A 16,511-nucleotide genomic window follows, 5' to 3' on the forward strand; every position below is an offset into this window, starting at 1 on the left:
TAATAAAAACTGATGCGACTTTATTTCTCCCCTTTGGGGGTAGGTGAGAGTTTCTTCATTTGTACAAAAGACAGTTAAATCTGCATAGACAGAAGCAGAAAACTGTTGTTGTTGTACAGAAATTTAAATACAGGCAGAAGGTGGTGTGTGGATGCTTAACAGCTAAAACGGAAGGTTATGCTGGTTACTTACTATAGGCGCTCAGCTCCCTCTCCCCTCTCTCCATACACACACACTACCATCCTCCTATATTCTGCTCTGTTCTCCTGGGGTTGGGATATGCAACCCAAATTTCCCAGACTTCTCTGCCAGCTGGATTCCTGTTAGGTTTGCTCAATAGGAAGCACTGCTGGAGGTCAGAAGGCAGTACAGGTTGCAGCACTGTGGTCGTCGCTGGTAGTTGTTGCTGTGGCAGCAGCGGTGGAGTGGTTCTGAACTCCAACAGGTCAGAGACCCTGCCCATCATCAATTTTAGAGGAAGGCTGGACCACCGCAGCAGATCTAGCACCAATGACAGCAGTCTCCAACAAGGCAGCAGCAGGTACAGCTCTTAGCAGTTTCTGAACTGCCGTTGCCCTCCCCTGTTCCTTCCGTCATCCAGCCCTGTTCCTTCCCCATTTTGTTCTTCCAGATCTTCTCATTTGTCACCAATTTCTGTTTGAAATTTACTGTTTGAAATACTGTCTGATTTCCTAGTTGGACTTTGACTAATTAACTGCCCCTTGAATTGTTGCATTTTTCAGTTCTAGAATTCCTATTTGCTTTATTTTGTTGTTGTTGTTTTTCAAATATGCCATGTCACCTTTCACAGTTTCTAACTCCAGTTTCAAGTTTGACTTCTACCTCCACGAAGATATTACGTGTAACTGTTTCATGATCTATGTCTGATAATTCCAGCATCTGGAGTCCCTGGGGGTCTATTTCTGTCATCTACTGTTTCTGCTGTTTCTCACTCATAGTATCTTGTCTCTTCATGAGTCCAATTACCCCTGATTGTTAGCTGGATATTGAATTTAAAAATTATTCATAGATAAAATTTGACACCTAGGATGATATCTTCCTCCAAAGGTTTGAAGGATATGAGAACTTGAGAATCATGGACTACCTTAATCCAAGTTCAAAGTTTAAGACTTTTGCACTTGCCAGAATCCTCAAAGCTTAGCCATAGTCCAGGACAACTGGTTTATACACAGTTCACTCTTACACCTACAGTGTAGCTTTTCAGGAGTCCCAGCTCTTGGCCTCACCTCCTCTATCTTCCAGAAGTCCCAATTATTTTTTCATAAGTACCTCAAGCTGAAAAGAAAGCATCAGAGTTTGAGGCAAAAATATCAATGGAAACAATTAAGATTCTCTTCCTTTAATACTAAAATTAAACAAACTGCAAAGAAACTCTTACAGCCTTTTGTCATATAATTTTAAATTTTTTTATCCAAAGATCAAATTAAATTTATATAAATCTCTACCACTGTCAAGGTTAGTTTTGCATTCTGATGTGTATATTTGTGAAAGACTTAGGTATAAACAACCAAGAAAGTAATAATAACCAATACTTGTTTCTAAGGTAATTTGAGCAGGTAGAAATTTAATTAAGTTGGAGAAAGTCATTACTAACATCCAATTTTACCTGATTCAAACTCTTCTCTAGGCTAGAGAGTCAAATTTGAAGATAAAAGTTTGGAGGAGTACCATAAAGTATGAAGTGGCAAACAACTGAGCAGAGAAGAGTCAAGGGAAAATAGAGGACCAGCAGTTCTGTTGTGATAAAATTCAGACCCAACCTCCTCCTACTGCTACTGTGACAGCCACGATGGTGATCACTTTTAATGTTATTTTTAATAAACCAAATGAAGGGGGTAATAATGACCAGCCCAGAATTTCCAAGCCTCAGTTCTTCATGCCAGCAGTGTCGCTTCTCCTTGCATATTGGTGCCATAAAACGACCTAACTACACTTACCATTTCTCCAGGAAAAAAAATCATAAACACCTTGAAATGAAATAAAATGAATCAAAAATTCCCTCCTTAACAGAACCCCATGAAATGATCAACAGGTACGTATAATTTAATTCTAAGAGTGCCTGAAAATGAGACAATCAGATGGACCTGCCACGGCCACAGAGCAGCACTGTCAAGAAACGCTGCTCGGTGCATCCAACGTTTCCTCACTCCTCTCTCCAGACAGTCCTAATTTCATAATGACACCACTGTACTTCACAGACTGTAGTCAGAGGGATCTGCTTTTGGCCCCTCTTCCATCCCTGGGCCCCTTATTTCAGAAGCACAGGTGGTTTCATGCACACAAATATCCTTTCTCAAATATAAATGCCTGCTTACACTTTTGTTACACATTGTAATATAAGCTTTTATCATATGGCTTCTTCTCTCCTTAGGTCATGATAGATATACTTTAGGATCACCATACTTTTAACCAATTTCAGAAGAAATAAAAAATATTACCTCTAGATAACTTTCTCCATCCAGCAAGCCAAGTTCATTTTGTGTGAAACATTTCTTCCCTTATAAAACTAGAAGGAAAATTGTTCAAAAAAGAGTTTTAATTTAAGTCAACTCTCTAGTCCTATAACTAGCAAGTACCATGCTATTCTGGGACCCCAAAGAAAGCAACTGTAAATCAAGTTCTATAGAATTTCTTTGGTTTGTATTTAAACTAACGATTTACGCAATTCCACAAAGAAATCAGTGTTATATTTTTCTTAACATTCAACTTAAAACATTAGACATAATAAGCTGAACGGGGGAAAATCGTGATCAAATGCTAAAAATGTAAACATGAAAAAAGTAAACATGAAAACAACGCTTTTAAAAATTCATTTAATTACAAGAAAATTAGCCAGAAAATTGCTCAGTTCCAAACAAATCCTCTATATAAACACAAGAGCTCATTTATCATCATCTTCTTATATTTATCTTTCAAATAACATTCCAACTATTGAACCTAGGCTTTACTGGCAAAAATTAGAATACAGGAGTGTTTTTACCATTTAATATTCCATAAACAGAATTGGCTTTTGCTCCTGAAGTTGGGATGGTGTCTATCATTTTGCTTCAGAGAAACTTTAAAATTGTTCCCTTATGAGTATTTCACTTAGCCACTCCCAAAACCCAATGCAAAAAAACCACAGCTGTTTTACTAAATGATTCCTATCTTCCACTTCATTTTACCAGCCCAAGTACAAATTCGGAGAAAAGCTTCTTAAGTCCTGCAGTTTCAAATTCCTTTTGTAACTCATCCAACGATGAATACTCTTTGACTTCAAATGCCAGAAACCTGCATTATACAAGAGAAACTCATGAAGATGCCTAGATTTGTCAGAGTGTAATTACCCATTCAGTTGCTTTTCCATCTGCAATAGTACTAAATTATACCTTTTGTGTTCTGTCTGTACTTTTGTTTCAGCGAGTACACTAATCATTTTCTCTCTGCATTTCTTTCCACTTGAGTCCACATCGACTTTGGAGGTTTTCTGAAGAATCAGGTACTCCTAAACGATAAATCAGTATGTTAAATACGTATCTTACTCTGAATCTCAAAGTCCTAGTTTTAAAGGAGCCTTAGACCTGCAGACTTATTTTCATGCTGAAAGAATACCATCTTTCTGAGTCAAGCAGTAGGAAAGTTACACAGGGTTTTCACGTACTTGGCAGCATAAAGTACTGAGGAACACAGGAGTAAAGAAGGATGTCATCGAACTATGCAGGAATAAATCTGGACAGCCTACGAGGTCTGATTCTGGGCTGGGTACCTTAACCTTCTGTGCCTCAGTACCCTACTCCATAAACAATACTCAAAACAGCACCTACCTTATGGGAAGTTGTGCTGATTAAATGAGTTAACGCACGCAGAGCACTGAGAGGAGTGCCTGGCACACTGAAGACCACCAGCTACTGTCATTACCATTACTGCTTCTGTGTCTGCGTGAAGTTAACAGGCACAGAGCACTTACCATTCCAAATTGATGGCATCTATCAATCCTGATATACAATCTTATAAAAATTTAAGAGAGATCCTTACATTAAATGGCATTTTAGGGACAGCTAATAAAAAAGAAAAAATTCTTTAAAAAGTATAACTTCTCAGGGCCGGCCCGGTGACACAACAGTTAAGTGCGCACATTCTGCTTCGGCGGCCCGCGGTTCGCCAGTTTGGATCCCGGGTACAGACATGGCACCGCTTGGCAAGCCATGCTGTGGCAGGCATCCCACATATAGAGGAAGATGGGCATGTATTTTAGCTCAGGGCCAGTCTTCCTCAGCAAAAAGAGGAGGATTGGCAGCAGATGTTAGCTCAGGGCTACTCTTCCTCAGCAAAAAAAAAAAGTACAATTTCTCTACATTAGCAGAGTTCTAGTCACATGAATAAATACTTGTTAATTAACTGATGGATCCAATCTGAGTAACAGCATTTGTGAAACAGCTGCACTTAGCCTAAAGTGCATGACTGAGCTGGCTTAAAGAAAAATCCGAGCCTTTTGGGGAAATAGGAGTAAGGAAATTAATTTGTATTCATTTCGTCAGCCAGCATTTTACCCAAAAGGATCAAGTTTTATAGATCTACTATAAATCACCTTAAAATATGTTGTTCCTTGGTCAGAACTCAATCCAGGACCTATATTAAATCTGAATTATTCGTTGTGTCTATATGCTATAACCCCGCACTAATCTGGTTAACCAAATGCCAAACTAGTTTTGTGACAAGAGCCAGTCATGAAAAAGCTAGGTAGTTATTCTACAAATCTTTACGATCATAGACTGTGCAAGCTAAAGCTGTTTAAATAAATTCGATTGTAATTACTCTTGACCCAACCCATCTGAAAGCATAAAACCTATTAAGTGATTTGTAGCTCTTTTACGATCTGAAATACAGCAAGCAGCTTTCCTCGTCTGGTCCCACATAAAACAGGTTAGATGAGTTTAGAATGAGAACTTGAAAAATCTGAAGAAGACGATGATTTTGAAAGCAGCTGCTGAGACAAGTCAGGTGGAAAGCAGATGTCAGGTAGGAGGTGACATGCTGCCAGCCCTAATGATTCTCCCACTCACACGGAATCCCGGCTGGGAGGGACCAGCTCCTCTTTCCAGGTATCACAGATACCAAATTAAAGTGTCAGAATGCAACTTTCACTGCTAAAAAGTTAAAATTTTTGCAGACTACCCACAAATATACACCTCACTGTGCCTAACTAAGGAAAGAAATAAAAATATGCAGGAACTTCTGGTGCACATTTATGAAGTTGAGGCTCGAAGCTAATTACAGAAACAAACACTCATGCTCCACAGAGATTTTTTTATAACCTATCACTTTTGTTAAGTGGCATGATTTTTTGGATAGCCTTATACTTATTCTTCAAGCCTTACAAACTTATAGCTGTCATTAGAAGTAAACACATTCTTAAAAAAGAAAATGGAGATCCATGCACACGGTAATGAAGGAGAAACATCTTGGTGATTCATCTGCCCCACTGTTATAAAACACACAAGAGAGACACCATTTTAGCAGCAAATACCCAAATTCATATTCAACATTAAACCTTTTGGCACCTTGATGTTGCTTCTGTCTCCTTGTAGTAAAATCAGTATTATTTTACCCATGAACATCAGTCTTCCCGTCAGTCTTAAGTCGGAAGCCCACTTCTCCACAGTTTTGACGTATTTAGTCTTTGCTCTCATGTGGTCTAAATGTAAAAGAGTTACCCACAGTCCATCATCCACGGCCGTGCTTGCTGCAAGAGCACACGTCTCACTGCCTCTTCCAGTTTCTGGTTGGTTGAGGATGTGCCTGAGATTCTGCTGAATCCAGAGAACCAGCTCGTGAACCATAGGTTCTGATGCAAGGTTCTCTGCTCGCTCAAGTAACTTCTCTTTCACAGTCACGCACTGGGCCCGGGTCAGGTGTTCACAGTTAACTGAGACACCAGGCAGACACGAGGGGTAGCTAACCGGTAAATGGAACACCAACTCTAAGGGTACATCCGCATCCGTAAGTCCTTCGGCTTTTGTGCGAATTCTGAACACGGTCCCATCTGTTTCTGGAAGGCATCCAAAAACAATGATTAGCTGTACATAATTCAATTTGAATGGAACACTAACAAGTTAAAATTTCTGTTTCAAGTCTTGATTTATTTTCCATGTGAAAACTCTTGAGTTGTTTTATGAAGAGACACATAATACTAAGAAAGCCATGACTGACGGATTATTTCCTTCAACCACACGCACATATTCAAGGACGCACACACACCAGCACCCAGGACTTCGCTGGCATTTACAGTTGCTATCACCCCCATTTTTATTACAGTTACCAGAATGATTTCTCATCGTAAAACATTTTTCCACCCAGACTTAGTTGATAATTCTGGAAACCCCTAATAAACTCATATGAACATTCAAAGAAATGACGTCGTGTATATATAAAATCACTAATTAATCTGAAAGTTATACACTAAATCCAATAAAGGTCATTTTGTGGTAAGTCCAACTCGAAGCAAACCCTGAACGCTGTGTGGTTGTGGTTGCAGAGTGTGCACGACTGTGCCTGACAGCGTCGCTGCCTGGACCCGCTCTCCTCTTACTTCAAATGTATTAGTATCAGTGTAACATGAAGGTAGCGAGATGAACTAAAATTGGGCGGACATCAAGTCAGCCGCTTCTGGCTCCGTAAGGAGAGGCAAGCGCACACATAGGGTATGAGATGAAACACTCTGCTCTCTTTCAGATTTGCTCCACTTCACCCCTCTGATGTGTTCCACACCACTTCACCCCATTTTTCAAAAAAGTTGATAAAACGTCAGGCTGATTCCTTCTGCAGGGGGCAGAAACACACAGATCAGAAGAGCAGAGGAGAACAGAAGCGGGTGCAGACCAATCGCTTTGAAGCTCACTTGCCTCTCTCTCCCCGACTTCTTTCTCCACTCGCCCTTGTTCCTTCTCTTCACAAGAGAGGCAGTCAAACCTTTCCCATTTTCATACCTGGATCGCTGCTCAACAGCCTCCACAACTGAAACCTGAACATATTCCCCTTTTAAAGAACCTAACAGAACATGAAAATGGCTTTCTAGCCATCCAATTCCGTTTATGTAAAAGCCGTTGTTACAGACATTGATTCATACAGGACCAAACACATCTGTTACACAAGAGTTTTTTCTTTAATAGAATCTTCTGTTTCAGCAGCAAAGCACTACTATTTTAAGACACCACCCAGAAACACAGGCAGTAACCACTATAAAGACCATATTAAAATGATACAACTTAAATTCACATTACATAAGTAAAATGTGTACTGCACAAAGAAAAATTTTCCAAATCTAAATGAGTGCACTCCTCTACAAGCCATCACCAGTTTCTCAAAACCCTTCTTTCTTCCACCCAGTTACCTATCTTTTTTAAAAATTATTTTATTATAAAGTAGGCTCCCCACATGTCAGTTAGATCAGTACATTTCACTATGTGAAACGAGTATTATAAATACCTACAGACAACATAGAACCATTAGGCTAAATGAACTCTCCAGAAATCATCTAGGGAGACCACTTTTTCTACTAAGGGGGAGGCAAAATGTTTAAAGCTCTTCATTCATTCACCAATCAACAAACATTCGCTGAGTCCATTTTAGACCCAAGGCACTGCACGGGTCTCCAAGGGAAAAAAATGTGGTTAAGATGCAGATCCTGTCACATGGACTCAATCCAGCGTTTCACAACATGAAAGAGTGGACATATCCAAAGTGATCTTCCTTGACTTCTCTTCTGCACTTAAAACTTCTTTACGTATAAACACATATACATACAAGTTATATAAACATGTATTTTATGTTATCTCCATAGAGATGATGCTCTACAGGACGACATTTCCGAAGTTCTTCTGAGAAAGGGTATTCAAAGCTCTGTTCAAGGTCGCTGGCACAGCAGACAGCCCTAGCAGCTAGAGAGCCTCTCCCTCCAGATCAGAGGGTAGATTTGTTTCCAGACCAGTATAATAAAGACAACACACTCCTTCAGCACAAAGCGGGGGGCAGGATTGCTAGCAGCCACCTTGTAAGATTGGGGGATTCCTAAGCTCAGTGATCCTCAGCTGTGACAAAGACCCACTGTGTGCACAGAATCCACATGGGCCTACCTCCACATCGTCCTATGGAACTTGGGGACAAGGGCACCCAAGGTGAACCTGAAGTTCATGCTGCCTGCTGTGCAGTGAGTAGCAAACTGTCTAAACCCACCCGGGTCACTGCCTCCTGCCCGGCTGACTCTACGGCAGCACGCCAGCCACCTGGCAGCTGCAGCTGCTGCCGCTCCTCAGGAGCTGCTTGACCACTTGGTGATACGTACAGTTGTTTCACCACCTTGCTCTCTCCTTTCCACTCTTCCCTCCAAGGAAGAAGCGTCCTCCTCCCTCCCACAGCAAACCCTGCCATATCCAAGATGCAGTTCCAATTGTGAGCACTTCTCTAGTGCCTGCCTTTTCCATCCCTCCCTCAAATCTCTGCTTCTCTTCCGCTTACAAAATATTTACCTTCTCCTTGCTTCAAAAAAACCAAAATGCAATGCTACTCATTCACTTAAACTACAGACCTATCTTTCTCTGTCCTTCATTTTCAATCTTCTGGAAATAGAAAGCTCACCACCTGCATCCACTTTCCCATAAACTGGAAACCAGTCTCCATAACTACTTGTACTGAGACTTCTATCATCACTTGTCTCTGAAGCTCTCTCAAACATCACCTGTGACCTCCTAACCTCTGACCTGCAGGAAGAAGCTAATTCAGCAGGCCTGTGTTGCTCAAACCCTGCACACTCCCAAGAAAGGTGTGTCTTCAGGACTGGCCCTTGGCTGGCTCCTGGGAGATGAGCTCTGAGCCCCTGGCATATTCTGCCTGAGAAGAGTGGTTTTGGGATACCTGAGGCCTTGGACCACAGGGTACCAGTTTGATTAAAATTTACAGTGAATCTTCTTACTCTGGGGACTGGAGTCTGAGGAAGTGACATCAGTTACACAGGCGGGGAAAGTCTACATGATTGATGCCCCATAAAAATTTGGACCCCACAGTTCACGTGAACTTCCCTTGTTGGCAACACTCCTCACGTGTTGTCACACTATGGCTGAGAGAACTAAGCATGGTGCTGTGACTCCACTGGAAAAGGACAACTGGAAGCTTGCAGCTGGTTTCTCCTGGACTTCACTCCATGTGCCTTTTCTCTTTGCTGATTTTAATGTGTCCTTTTGCTGTAACAAATTGTAACCATGAGTATACCAGCTTTTCTGAGTTCTGAGTCCTTCTAGCAAATCATCAAGGCTGAGGGTGGTTTGGGGACCCGTGACACAGCCACATCCAGTGACCTTCATCCTGCCCTACCTTTCCACAGCATCTGAATCTACTGAACCAATCTCCTTCTCAAAATTCTCTCTTCCCATCTCTCCCAGACACCACATTGTCCTGGTTCTTTTCCTACATCTCTGATCATTCCTTTCCTGCTTTGTCTTCTTTTTCTAACCCCCTGAATGCACAGGCATTCTTTAAAGTGTAATCCCATAAACAACTTTCTCACTCTAGCTACCCAAGCTTGAAATCTTAAAGTCACTTGTGACTCTTTTTTTTCCCCTCCTTGCTTCATACTTCATGTTCAATTGCCAAAGTTCTCCAGAATTTCTCTCCTTTCCATTCACAACCACCATCCTAATTCAGGCCTTTCTCTGGTTTCTGCAATAGTGGGCTCCTCACCACCTGCCTCTCCTCACACCAAATTATCCTATGCCACTCTCCCAGACTGACAAACAAATTACAAATTCCTCCATCCACGGAGGGGCCTACCACTCCAACGTCCTCTCCCCTTACTCCTTGCTCCAACTAACCCATTTTACACTAATACTGTCTCTGGTTTCCTGTCTCTGGGCCTTGCTCCTGCTATCCTATATGCCAAGAAGGCCCATAACTCCCCACTTTCTGCCTGCTGGGATCTTTGTTCAACCACCAAGCACCTCTCTAAAGTCTATCTGGTGATTTCCATGGTACTTTGGACTTATTTTGTGGTGTCTTCATACTCAGAATTATTGTAGTTGAACCAAATTAACTGTTTTCTTCACCACTGGAATATATCTACTTTCTTTTTAGACAACAACTAAAATACAATGGGTTACAAGAAACTTTTACATTTTACAGTTACTCAGTTCTGAGCATCACGCCCCCAGTTTGTAATCAGGGGCCTCACTGTGGCGGCCACTGGCACCTGTGGTAGGCTGCGTAATGGCCCAGACATTCATGCCCTGATGCCCGAACCTGTGATTACGTTACCTGACATGGCAAAAGGTTCTTTGCAGATGTGATCCTGAGATGGCAGGTTAACCTCGATTATCCAGTGGGCCCTAAATGTCATCACAGTGTCCTTACAAGAGGGAGGCAGAGGGAGATTTTGCCACAGAAGGTGGCAATGTAATCACTGAAGCCAGATGCCATGTGGCTGCCTTTCAAGATGGAGGGGGGACCACGAGCCAAGGGGAGCAAGGAACCCAGCTCTGGCAGCTGGGAAAGGTAAGGAAACGGCTTCTCGCCTCGGGCCCCAAGAGGGAGTGCAGCCCTGCTGACAACGTGATTTCAGCCCAGTGAGACGGATTTCAGACTTCTGACCTCAAGAACTATAAGGGAATAAATGTGTGGTGTTTTAAGCCACTGCGTTTGTGGTAATTTGTTACAGCAGCCCAAGGAAACTAATACAGTGTCTATGCCCACAAACACACTTCTCCCTTTCTGATCAAAACTCCAAAACCCAGTGTCCTCCAGTCTCTGCCATATCAACACCCACCTCCTCCTCCCCAGTGTCATGAACTAACTGACAGAAACGGGCTGTTCTGGGAGAAAGTCTTGAATGGCTGTAGAGCTAGCCATTCAAATCCTTACCAATTTTCATTATGCTTCTCTTAGTTATTTTCTCATCCTAGTCAGCAAATAGAAAAGCCATAGGAGAAAACACTGAATTTTGCCACATAAAATTGCAAAATTATTAGATGTTTAGAAGAAAAACTGCTTTAATTCTTTTAAGAATTGGAAAGGATTAACGTTCTTTCTAATTGGTCTTCTGGGTGCCTCCTCATCCCCCACCACACACACACTAGAGCCACAAACTAAAATTACACAAAATGATGTTATCTCTGTAAGAAAATGAAAAGCCCAATAACATACCCCATTCTGGTGATATTTAATGTGGTCATAAAATTACATATTCTTTTAAAAACTCATTTTCTGGGGCCAGCCCAGTGGCACAACGGTTAAGTGTGCACGTTTCGCTTCAGCGGCCCAGGGTTCCCCGGTTCGGATCCCGGGTGCGGACATGGCACCGCTTGGCAAAAGCCATGTTGTGGGAGGCGTCCCACATATAAAGTAGAGGAAGATGGGCATGGATGTTAGCTCAGGGCCAGTCTTCCTCAGCAAAAAGAGGAGGATTGGCAATAGTTAGCTCAGGGCTAATCTTCCTCAAAAAAATAAATAAATAAAAACTCATTTTCTCCCAAAAACTCTAGAAGAATGTATATTACCCTTCCATTTCTCATCGGCCTTAGTTTGTAGATGCAATTAAACCAGCTCCTTTTCGCCTCAGAATTTTTCACGTAACACATGCATAGTCAGTCTGACGTTGGGCTTGTTGGGGTTTTTTTTTTTTCATTAAAAAAAAGAAAATGAAGTTGCCCCTATCTGTTTTTAAGATTATTAACAGCTTAGAAACAGAGTGATCAACAGAAAAATAATTCTGCTCTAAATCGAATGTTAATCTCTGTCCCTCCCTGGCTCCACACAATTCTAATTATTAAATTTAACTCACCAACTCATCATTCACAATAAACATCGATGCTCTAGGAAACTTATGCCTGCCCTGGAAAACTAAAATTTTCAGAAGTTCCAAGACTATTTTCATCTATTTTAAAGACCCTACCAGGGGCTGGCCCTGTGGCCAAGGGGTTAAGTTCGCGCGCTCCACTGCAGGCAGCCCAGTGTTTCGTTGGTTTGAATCCTGGGCGCGGACATGGCACTGCTCACCAAACCACGCTGAGGCAGCGTTCCACATGCCACGACTAGAAGGATCCACAACGAAGAATATACAACTATGTACCAGGGGGCTTTGGGGAGAAAAAGGAAAAAAAGAAAATCTTTCAAAAAAAAAAGGAAAAAAAAAAGACCCTACCAAAAGATATAGGTCTTGCCTCTGCTTGAAGCTCACATACACATCCTCTAGTTGTTTTGTTTTTAATAAGTCATTCTGCCTTATAATAAGTGTATCAATTTCATAACTAAAACACTAATTGAAATAGGTTTCAAACCTCATTCTTCTTTACAAGCACATGAAAGAAATTATCCTCCTAACCGTACCCCAAACAACAGAAATTCAAACTAGAGAAGCTGAATTGAACTCCAAACTCTACACTAATGTTATTTTCAGGCTTCACCCGGTTCACGGTCACACACAGTAGAAACTCAACAAATGCTGTCTAGCAGTGGAAGACACTGGAAATTGTAAACAAAATTTAAGAAAATGAGTTCTTCAAGATTCATTTAGAGCCCTTTAAGAAACCATTTATATCCCATATTCAACTGACTTTCCCTAGACTTGCTTTTTTTTTTCCTTTGCAATTTTTACACATCCTCAGAGTAAGACTTTGTACAGCAAACCACTAAGAAGCTCCAAACACCCTCTCATCCTTCACGTGCACAGGATTTTTTTCCTCTTGCTCCTAGGGGGCTCACCACAAGGATGCATCCACTAGTGCTTGTTTTTAAGTTTCAGCTGAATTTTTATATATATTTAAAATGTGGTCACAGGAAAAATACAAAAAACTAAGAAACGCATGAAGCTAAAAGTGGCAATCCTATCCTTTAGAAGTGAAGTTCAAAGCTGAACTGGTTTTACAGAGGTGAGTTCAGTACTGACAATCAGCAGGAAACAGAGCCGAGCAGATTTAGCGGGGTGAGGGGGTGACAGCCACGATTCATTTTTGCAGGAGGGCCCAATCCAATCTGAACATTAGTGCCAGCAGAATACAAAAATTCACTCTGAAGTTTCTGAGCAAACATATTTTATGATGTTGGGTCTTACTTCCCATTTTACAACTTTTTGATCTGTGAGTTAATTTCCAGAAATGCAATTCTACGTATAATGAGCATTGACTATGGCAATATAATCTCTGTGATCCTCAATCACCTTATCAGGAAAATGAAGATTTACAACAATACAAATCTCATCTATTTCATAGGTATGCACACACATGCATGTAGATACTCTCTTTCAGAATTATCTTGAACATAAGCTGGGTCATACCCATCTGTTTTCTCTGGGTGTTCATTATTGCTCTCTCTTTCTGGTCAAGAGTTATCCTTGCTAAGAACTGTTTTACTGATGGAGCAGCCTCATCTCTATTAAGGAGCACGATGTAGTGCAAAGGCCCATATACTCTGGAACCTAGTGGTTACTTATCCAGCCTGAGCATGCGTTATCTTCTCTGTAAAATAAAGCTAAGAGCACCCTTCATGAAGTAAGATGCATTTAAAGTATTAAGTACAGCGGAGGTGACCCCATTAAACCTGTCACCTGGCCTGACTGCACTGCACAGAGAGGGGCAGAATACCCCTGATTTGGTCTACCCACAGGCCTCCCTAGTAGACAGGAGTGTGGGGGCTTACACAGTTTGCACCCATTAAGACGTAGTTACACCTGATGCCTCTTACTATGAGCTTACTATAACCATAGTAAAGAGGCCAAATGTACATAAATCCCCTGAAAGTCTCAGCTTAAATTAACCCAGCTGAACTGAATTCAACTATTCACCCTCTTCCATCTTATGGCCTTAATAGTTGATCCTTGGGCTGGCAGCCTGAGCCTTCCTGGGCTATCTTGTCACCAGAAGTGCAATCCCACACAATGTTCTCCTGATTCCAGTAGCAACAGGGCGAAGCCCATCTGGGGGAGGCCAGGAAGGAACTGATGGGGTTCAGAATGTTCTGGTACCAAGGTTATAGCCTCCCAGCCAAGCTGACGGTGACCCTGGAGCAGCAGCCAGCAGCCCACTGTATGTTTATTGTGGGCTATTAACAAGGCCTACCTTACCCTTCATGCCCAGTTGTGAACATCAAACATCCCGATTTCAATCACTGAATTGTTCTATTCTCCAGTGAACCTTTCAGCAACAAAATGTCCTAAGTTGTTACACTGAATTCTTTTATAATTCAATTACTTATTGATGCCAGAACATTGAATCAAATTAATTAGGAGGCATGGCTTGAAAGTCATGCTCAATTTAACAGCAGATAAAGGGTCCACAGTGTTCTCAATATTAAGAAACTGCTTTCTTTAAATGCTTACTTTTTTAAGTTTTCTCTGACCCACCAGCAGTGTCTCACGCTCAGCTGTGCACTCATGATCCAAATGACTACCACTCCATCTCTTTAAGGTGTCATGGGAAACCATAGGTTCATTTTTTTCCAGGATATTCCCAACTAAGCTATAATAAAGGAATTTAGGAAAACTGATGATCTCTTCAAATAGCTTGCCTCAGGCAGAAGTAATTATCAATAACAAGAGCTGCAGAGACAGCGGGTAAGTAAGATGATGAAGAATTAATTACGAATGCTACCCAATCAGAAGAGGGGCGACTAGAAAACACTAAAGGGAGTAAATCCTTTCCTATGGATTTTAAACAACTGTTGCAAAAAGCTCCAAGACAGACTAGGCACGAAAAAGAAAGCAGCTCCATCACACTAATTGGTTCACAGGGCCTGGAACATAGAGCTTTAGGAACGGGTGTAGACGGTGGATGCAAGAAAGAATAAACAAAAAGGAGCCAACCCCTGCTCTGGGTGTGAATAACACACCACATGGATCCCATGAAACCGTCTTACTCCTAGACAGCTTTCTCACAACACCCCTTACACTCTAGACGACCTTCTTAAAGGTCAACCAATTTATGGTCAGAAGGACAATTTTGATAGTAGCTGAAACATAACAGAAGGCTAAAATCCCATGCCAAAAAATTTACATAATGTATTTGAAATCTAAGTGAAAATCAAAAATTATCTGCGTCACTGCACTTTTTCACAAGCTGCAGTTTTGGTTTTTCTTTACTAGAAGCCACGGACAAGGGCAGAAAAAGTTTTAACCATCATCAAAAAATAGCCAAAGAACCTTTCTAAACTGTAAGCTCCTAGAGGACATGGGCGGTGTCTTTGTCAATGTTTGCAGGGAATCCGTAAATGCGGGCTGACGATAAACGCGCCCTCAAGAGCCTGTAACCCGCAACCACCTTTCAGCAAAACAATCAACTCAGAAACACCTGAGAAAAGTATGCGGTGGAGCACCGGGCGATATTCAAAGATTCATTCATCACACAATTACTACCTACCACGTGCCTGGCACTGTTCTAGGTGCCTAGAGTTTTGTGATGACAAAACAGACAGGGGCCCTGCCCTCACGTAACTTGAGACAACCAAATACCCATACAGAGTTAAAACTGCCGTGAGCGCTCCGAAGGCCACAATGCTTAGCGCTTACAAAGGATATCATGCAATTTGCGGAAGCTGGGTTTAAACTACGGGGGTTCAGGATAGGCCTTTTTTTAAGGTGAGATCTGAAGGGTAAGTAGAGGATGGCCTGGGAGAGCATGTGGGAGCCATTCCAGGAGGGGACGGCTGGCGCGAAGGGCCAGGCGCTTCGCGAGTGGGACTGGGACGGACGATCGGGGACTGAGACCGGCACGCAGGGGGGTGGGACCGCCAATAGGGGGGTGGGACGGGCGCGGAGCTGGGGGCGCGGGAGGCAGGGACGGGCCGGCGAGCCGCAGGCGCCTGGGCATCAGGTTCTCCGCTGACTGCAGAGTGGCGAGCGGGGCGCGACACTCTCCCCGCTTTAGGGGGTCGCCTCACACTCCCGCCTGCTCCGACACCACTCCAGTCCCCGGTGCGTGTCATTCCATCAGTCCACTAGCCCGGTCCCCAAGTGTGGGCCCCAGGGCAGGGTAGTCACCTGAGTGGCTCAGCACCTCCCACTCGTCGGGCCCGCAGAAAATCGCAGCCAAGGCCGCGAGCTCCTCCCGCACCCGCTCCGCCATGGCCGCGCGGCCAGCAGCTCCGCGCCTCCCCTTCCGCCGCCGCCGGCCCGGAGCAGCGCGGCCGGGCGGCCACCAGGGGGCGCCCCGCGTCTCTGCAGCGCCGCGGGCCGGGCGGGGGCGGGGTGGCGCTGAAAGTCCCGCCCACAGCTCCTCCCACTGACTCCGGACCCAAGGCGCCGTCCATTCTAGGGACTTCCCTCCGAGGGCAAAGGCTCGGTGGTCCGGGGCAGGGTGTCTGCCAGAGGCGACCGTGCGGCTCACTTGTTGCTTTCCTGAGAGCGAGAGGACTCCCAGCAAAGCCCGATCTCCTCTTTTAGCCCAGGCTGTGAACACTCGCCTTTGCTGCCCAGACCCGGCCTTGGGCCGCGGGCTGGAGGACCGCCATGGCGAAAGGAGCCTTGCAGTTAGGAAGAA

At 43.2% G+C, this 16,511-nt stretch overlaps 1 protein-coding gene and 1 long non-coding RNA gene across 5 annotated transcripts in view; one reads left to right on the plus strand and one right to left on the minus strand.

The window, feature by feature from the left end:
* Nucleotides 1-16,170, minus strand: RWDD3 (RWD domain containing 3). 3 transcript variants are annotated; one of them, XR_011532532.1, is made up of 6 exons: nt 16,013-16,170; nt 5,552-6,049; nt 3,390-3,505; nt 3,186-3,291; nt 2,460-2,527; nt 1-1,296 (listed from the first exon to the last, which is right to left on the minus strand). XR_011532532.1 is itself a non-coding variant. In XM_070592576.1 (6 exons), the coding sequence occupies exons 1-5, from the start codon at nt 16,095-16,097 to the stop codon at nt 2,462-2,464; spliced, it is 861 nt and encodes a 286-aa protein (XP_070448677.1). In that variant the 5' UTR covers nt 16,098-16,170; the 3' UTR covers nt 1-1,296; nt 2,460-2,461. The 3 variants fall into 3 exon arrangements, 2 of the variants coding, with proteins under 2 accessions (XP_070448677.1, XP_070448678.1); XM_070592576.1 differs by having other exon boundaries at nt 5,562-6,049; XM_070592577.1 differs by lacking the exons at nt 1-1,296; nt 2,460-2,527 and having other exon boundaries at nt 2,819-3,291.
* LOC103552817 (uncharacterized) overlaps nt 15,413-16,511 on the plus strand; it is a 19,246-nt gene continuing 18,147 nt past the window's right edge. Inside the window, exon 1 of one of the 2 annotated variants that reach the window (XR_011532534.1) lies at nt 15,413-15,610. This is a non-coding gene — a long non-coding RNA (uncharacterized lncRNA). Of the gene's footprint in view, nt 15,625-16,511 lie in introns of both variants that reach the window. The other variant, XR_011532533.1, reaches the window with a different exon arrangement.

This window comes from Equus przewalskii, chromosome 24 (genome assembly GCF_037783145.1).
Source record: "Equus przewalskii isolate Varuska chromosome 24, EquPr2, whole genome shotgun sequence".
Taxonomy (NCBI): Eukaryota; Metazoa; Chordata; class Mammalia; order Perissodactyla; family Equidae; genus Equus; species Equus przewalskii.

Excerpts from the sequence above, each read along its gene's own strand:
- RWDD3 (XM_070592576.1), bottom strand. The coding sequence starts at position 16,097 with ATGGCGGAGCGGGTGCGGGAGGAGCTCGCGGCCTTGGCTGCGATTTTC. Across the intron at positions 6,050-16,012 it reads GGAGGTGCTGAGCCACTCAG|AAACAGATGGGACCGTGTTC; the intron begins GTGACTACCCTG and ends GATGCCTTCCAG. Across the intron at positions 3,506-5,561 it reads GAGACAGAAGCAACATCAAG|GAGTACCTGATTCTTCAGAA; the intron begins GTGCCAAAAGGT and ends TTTATCGTTTAG.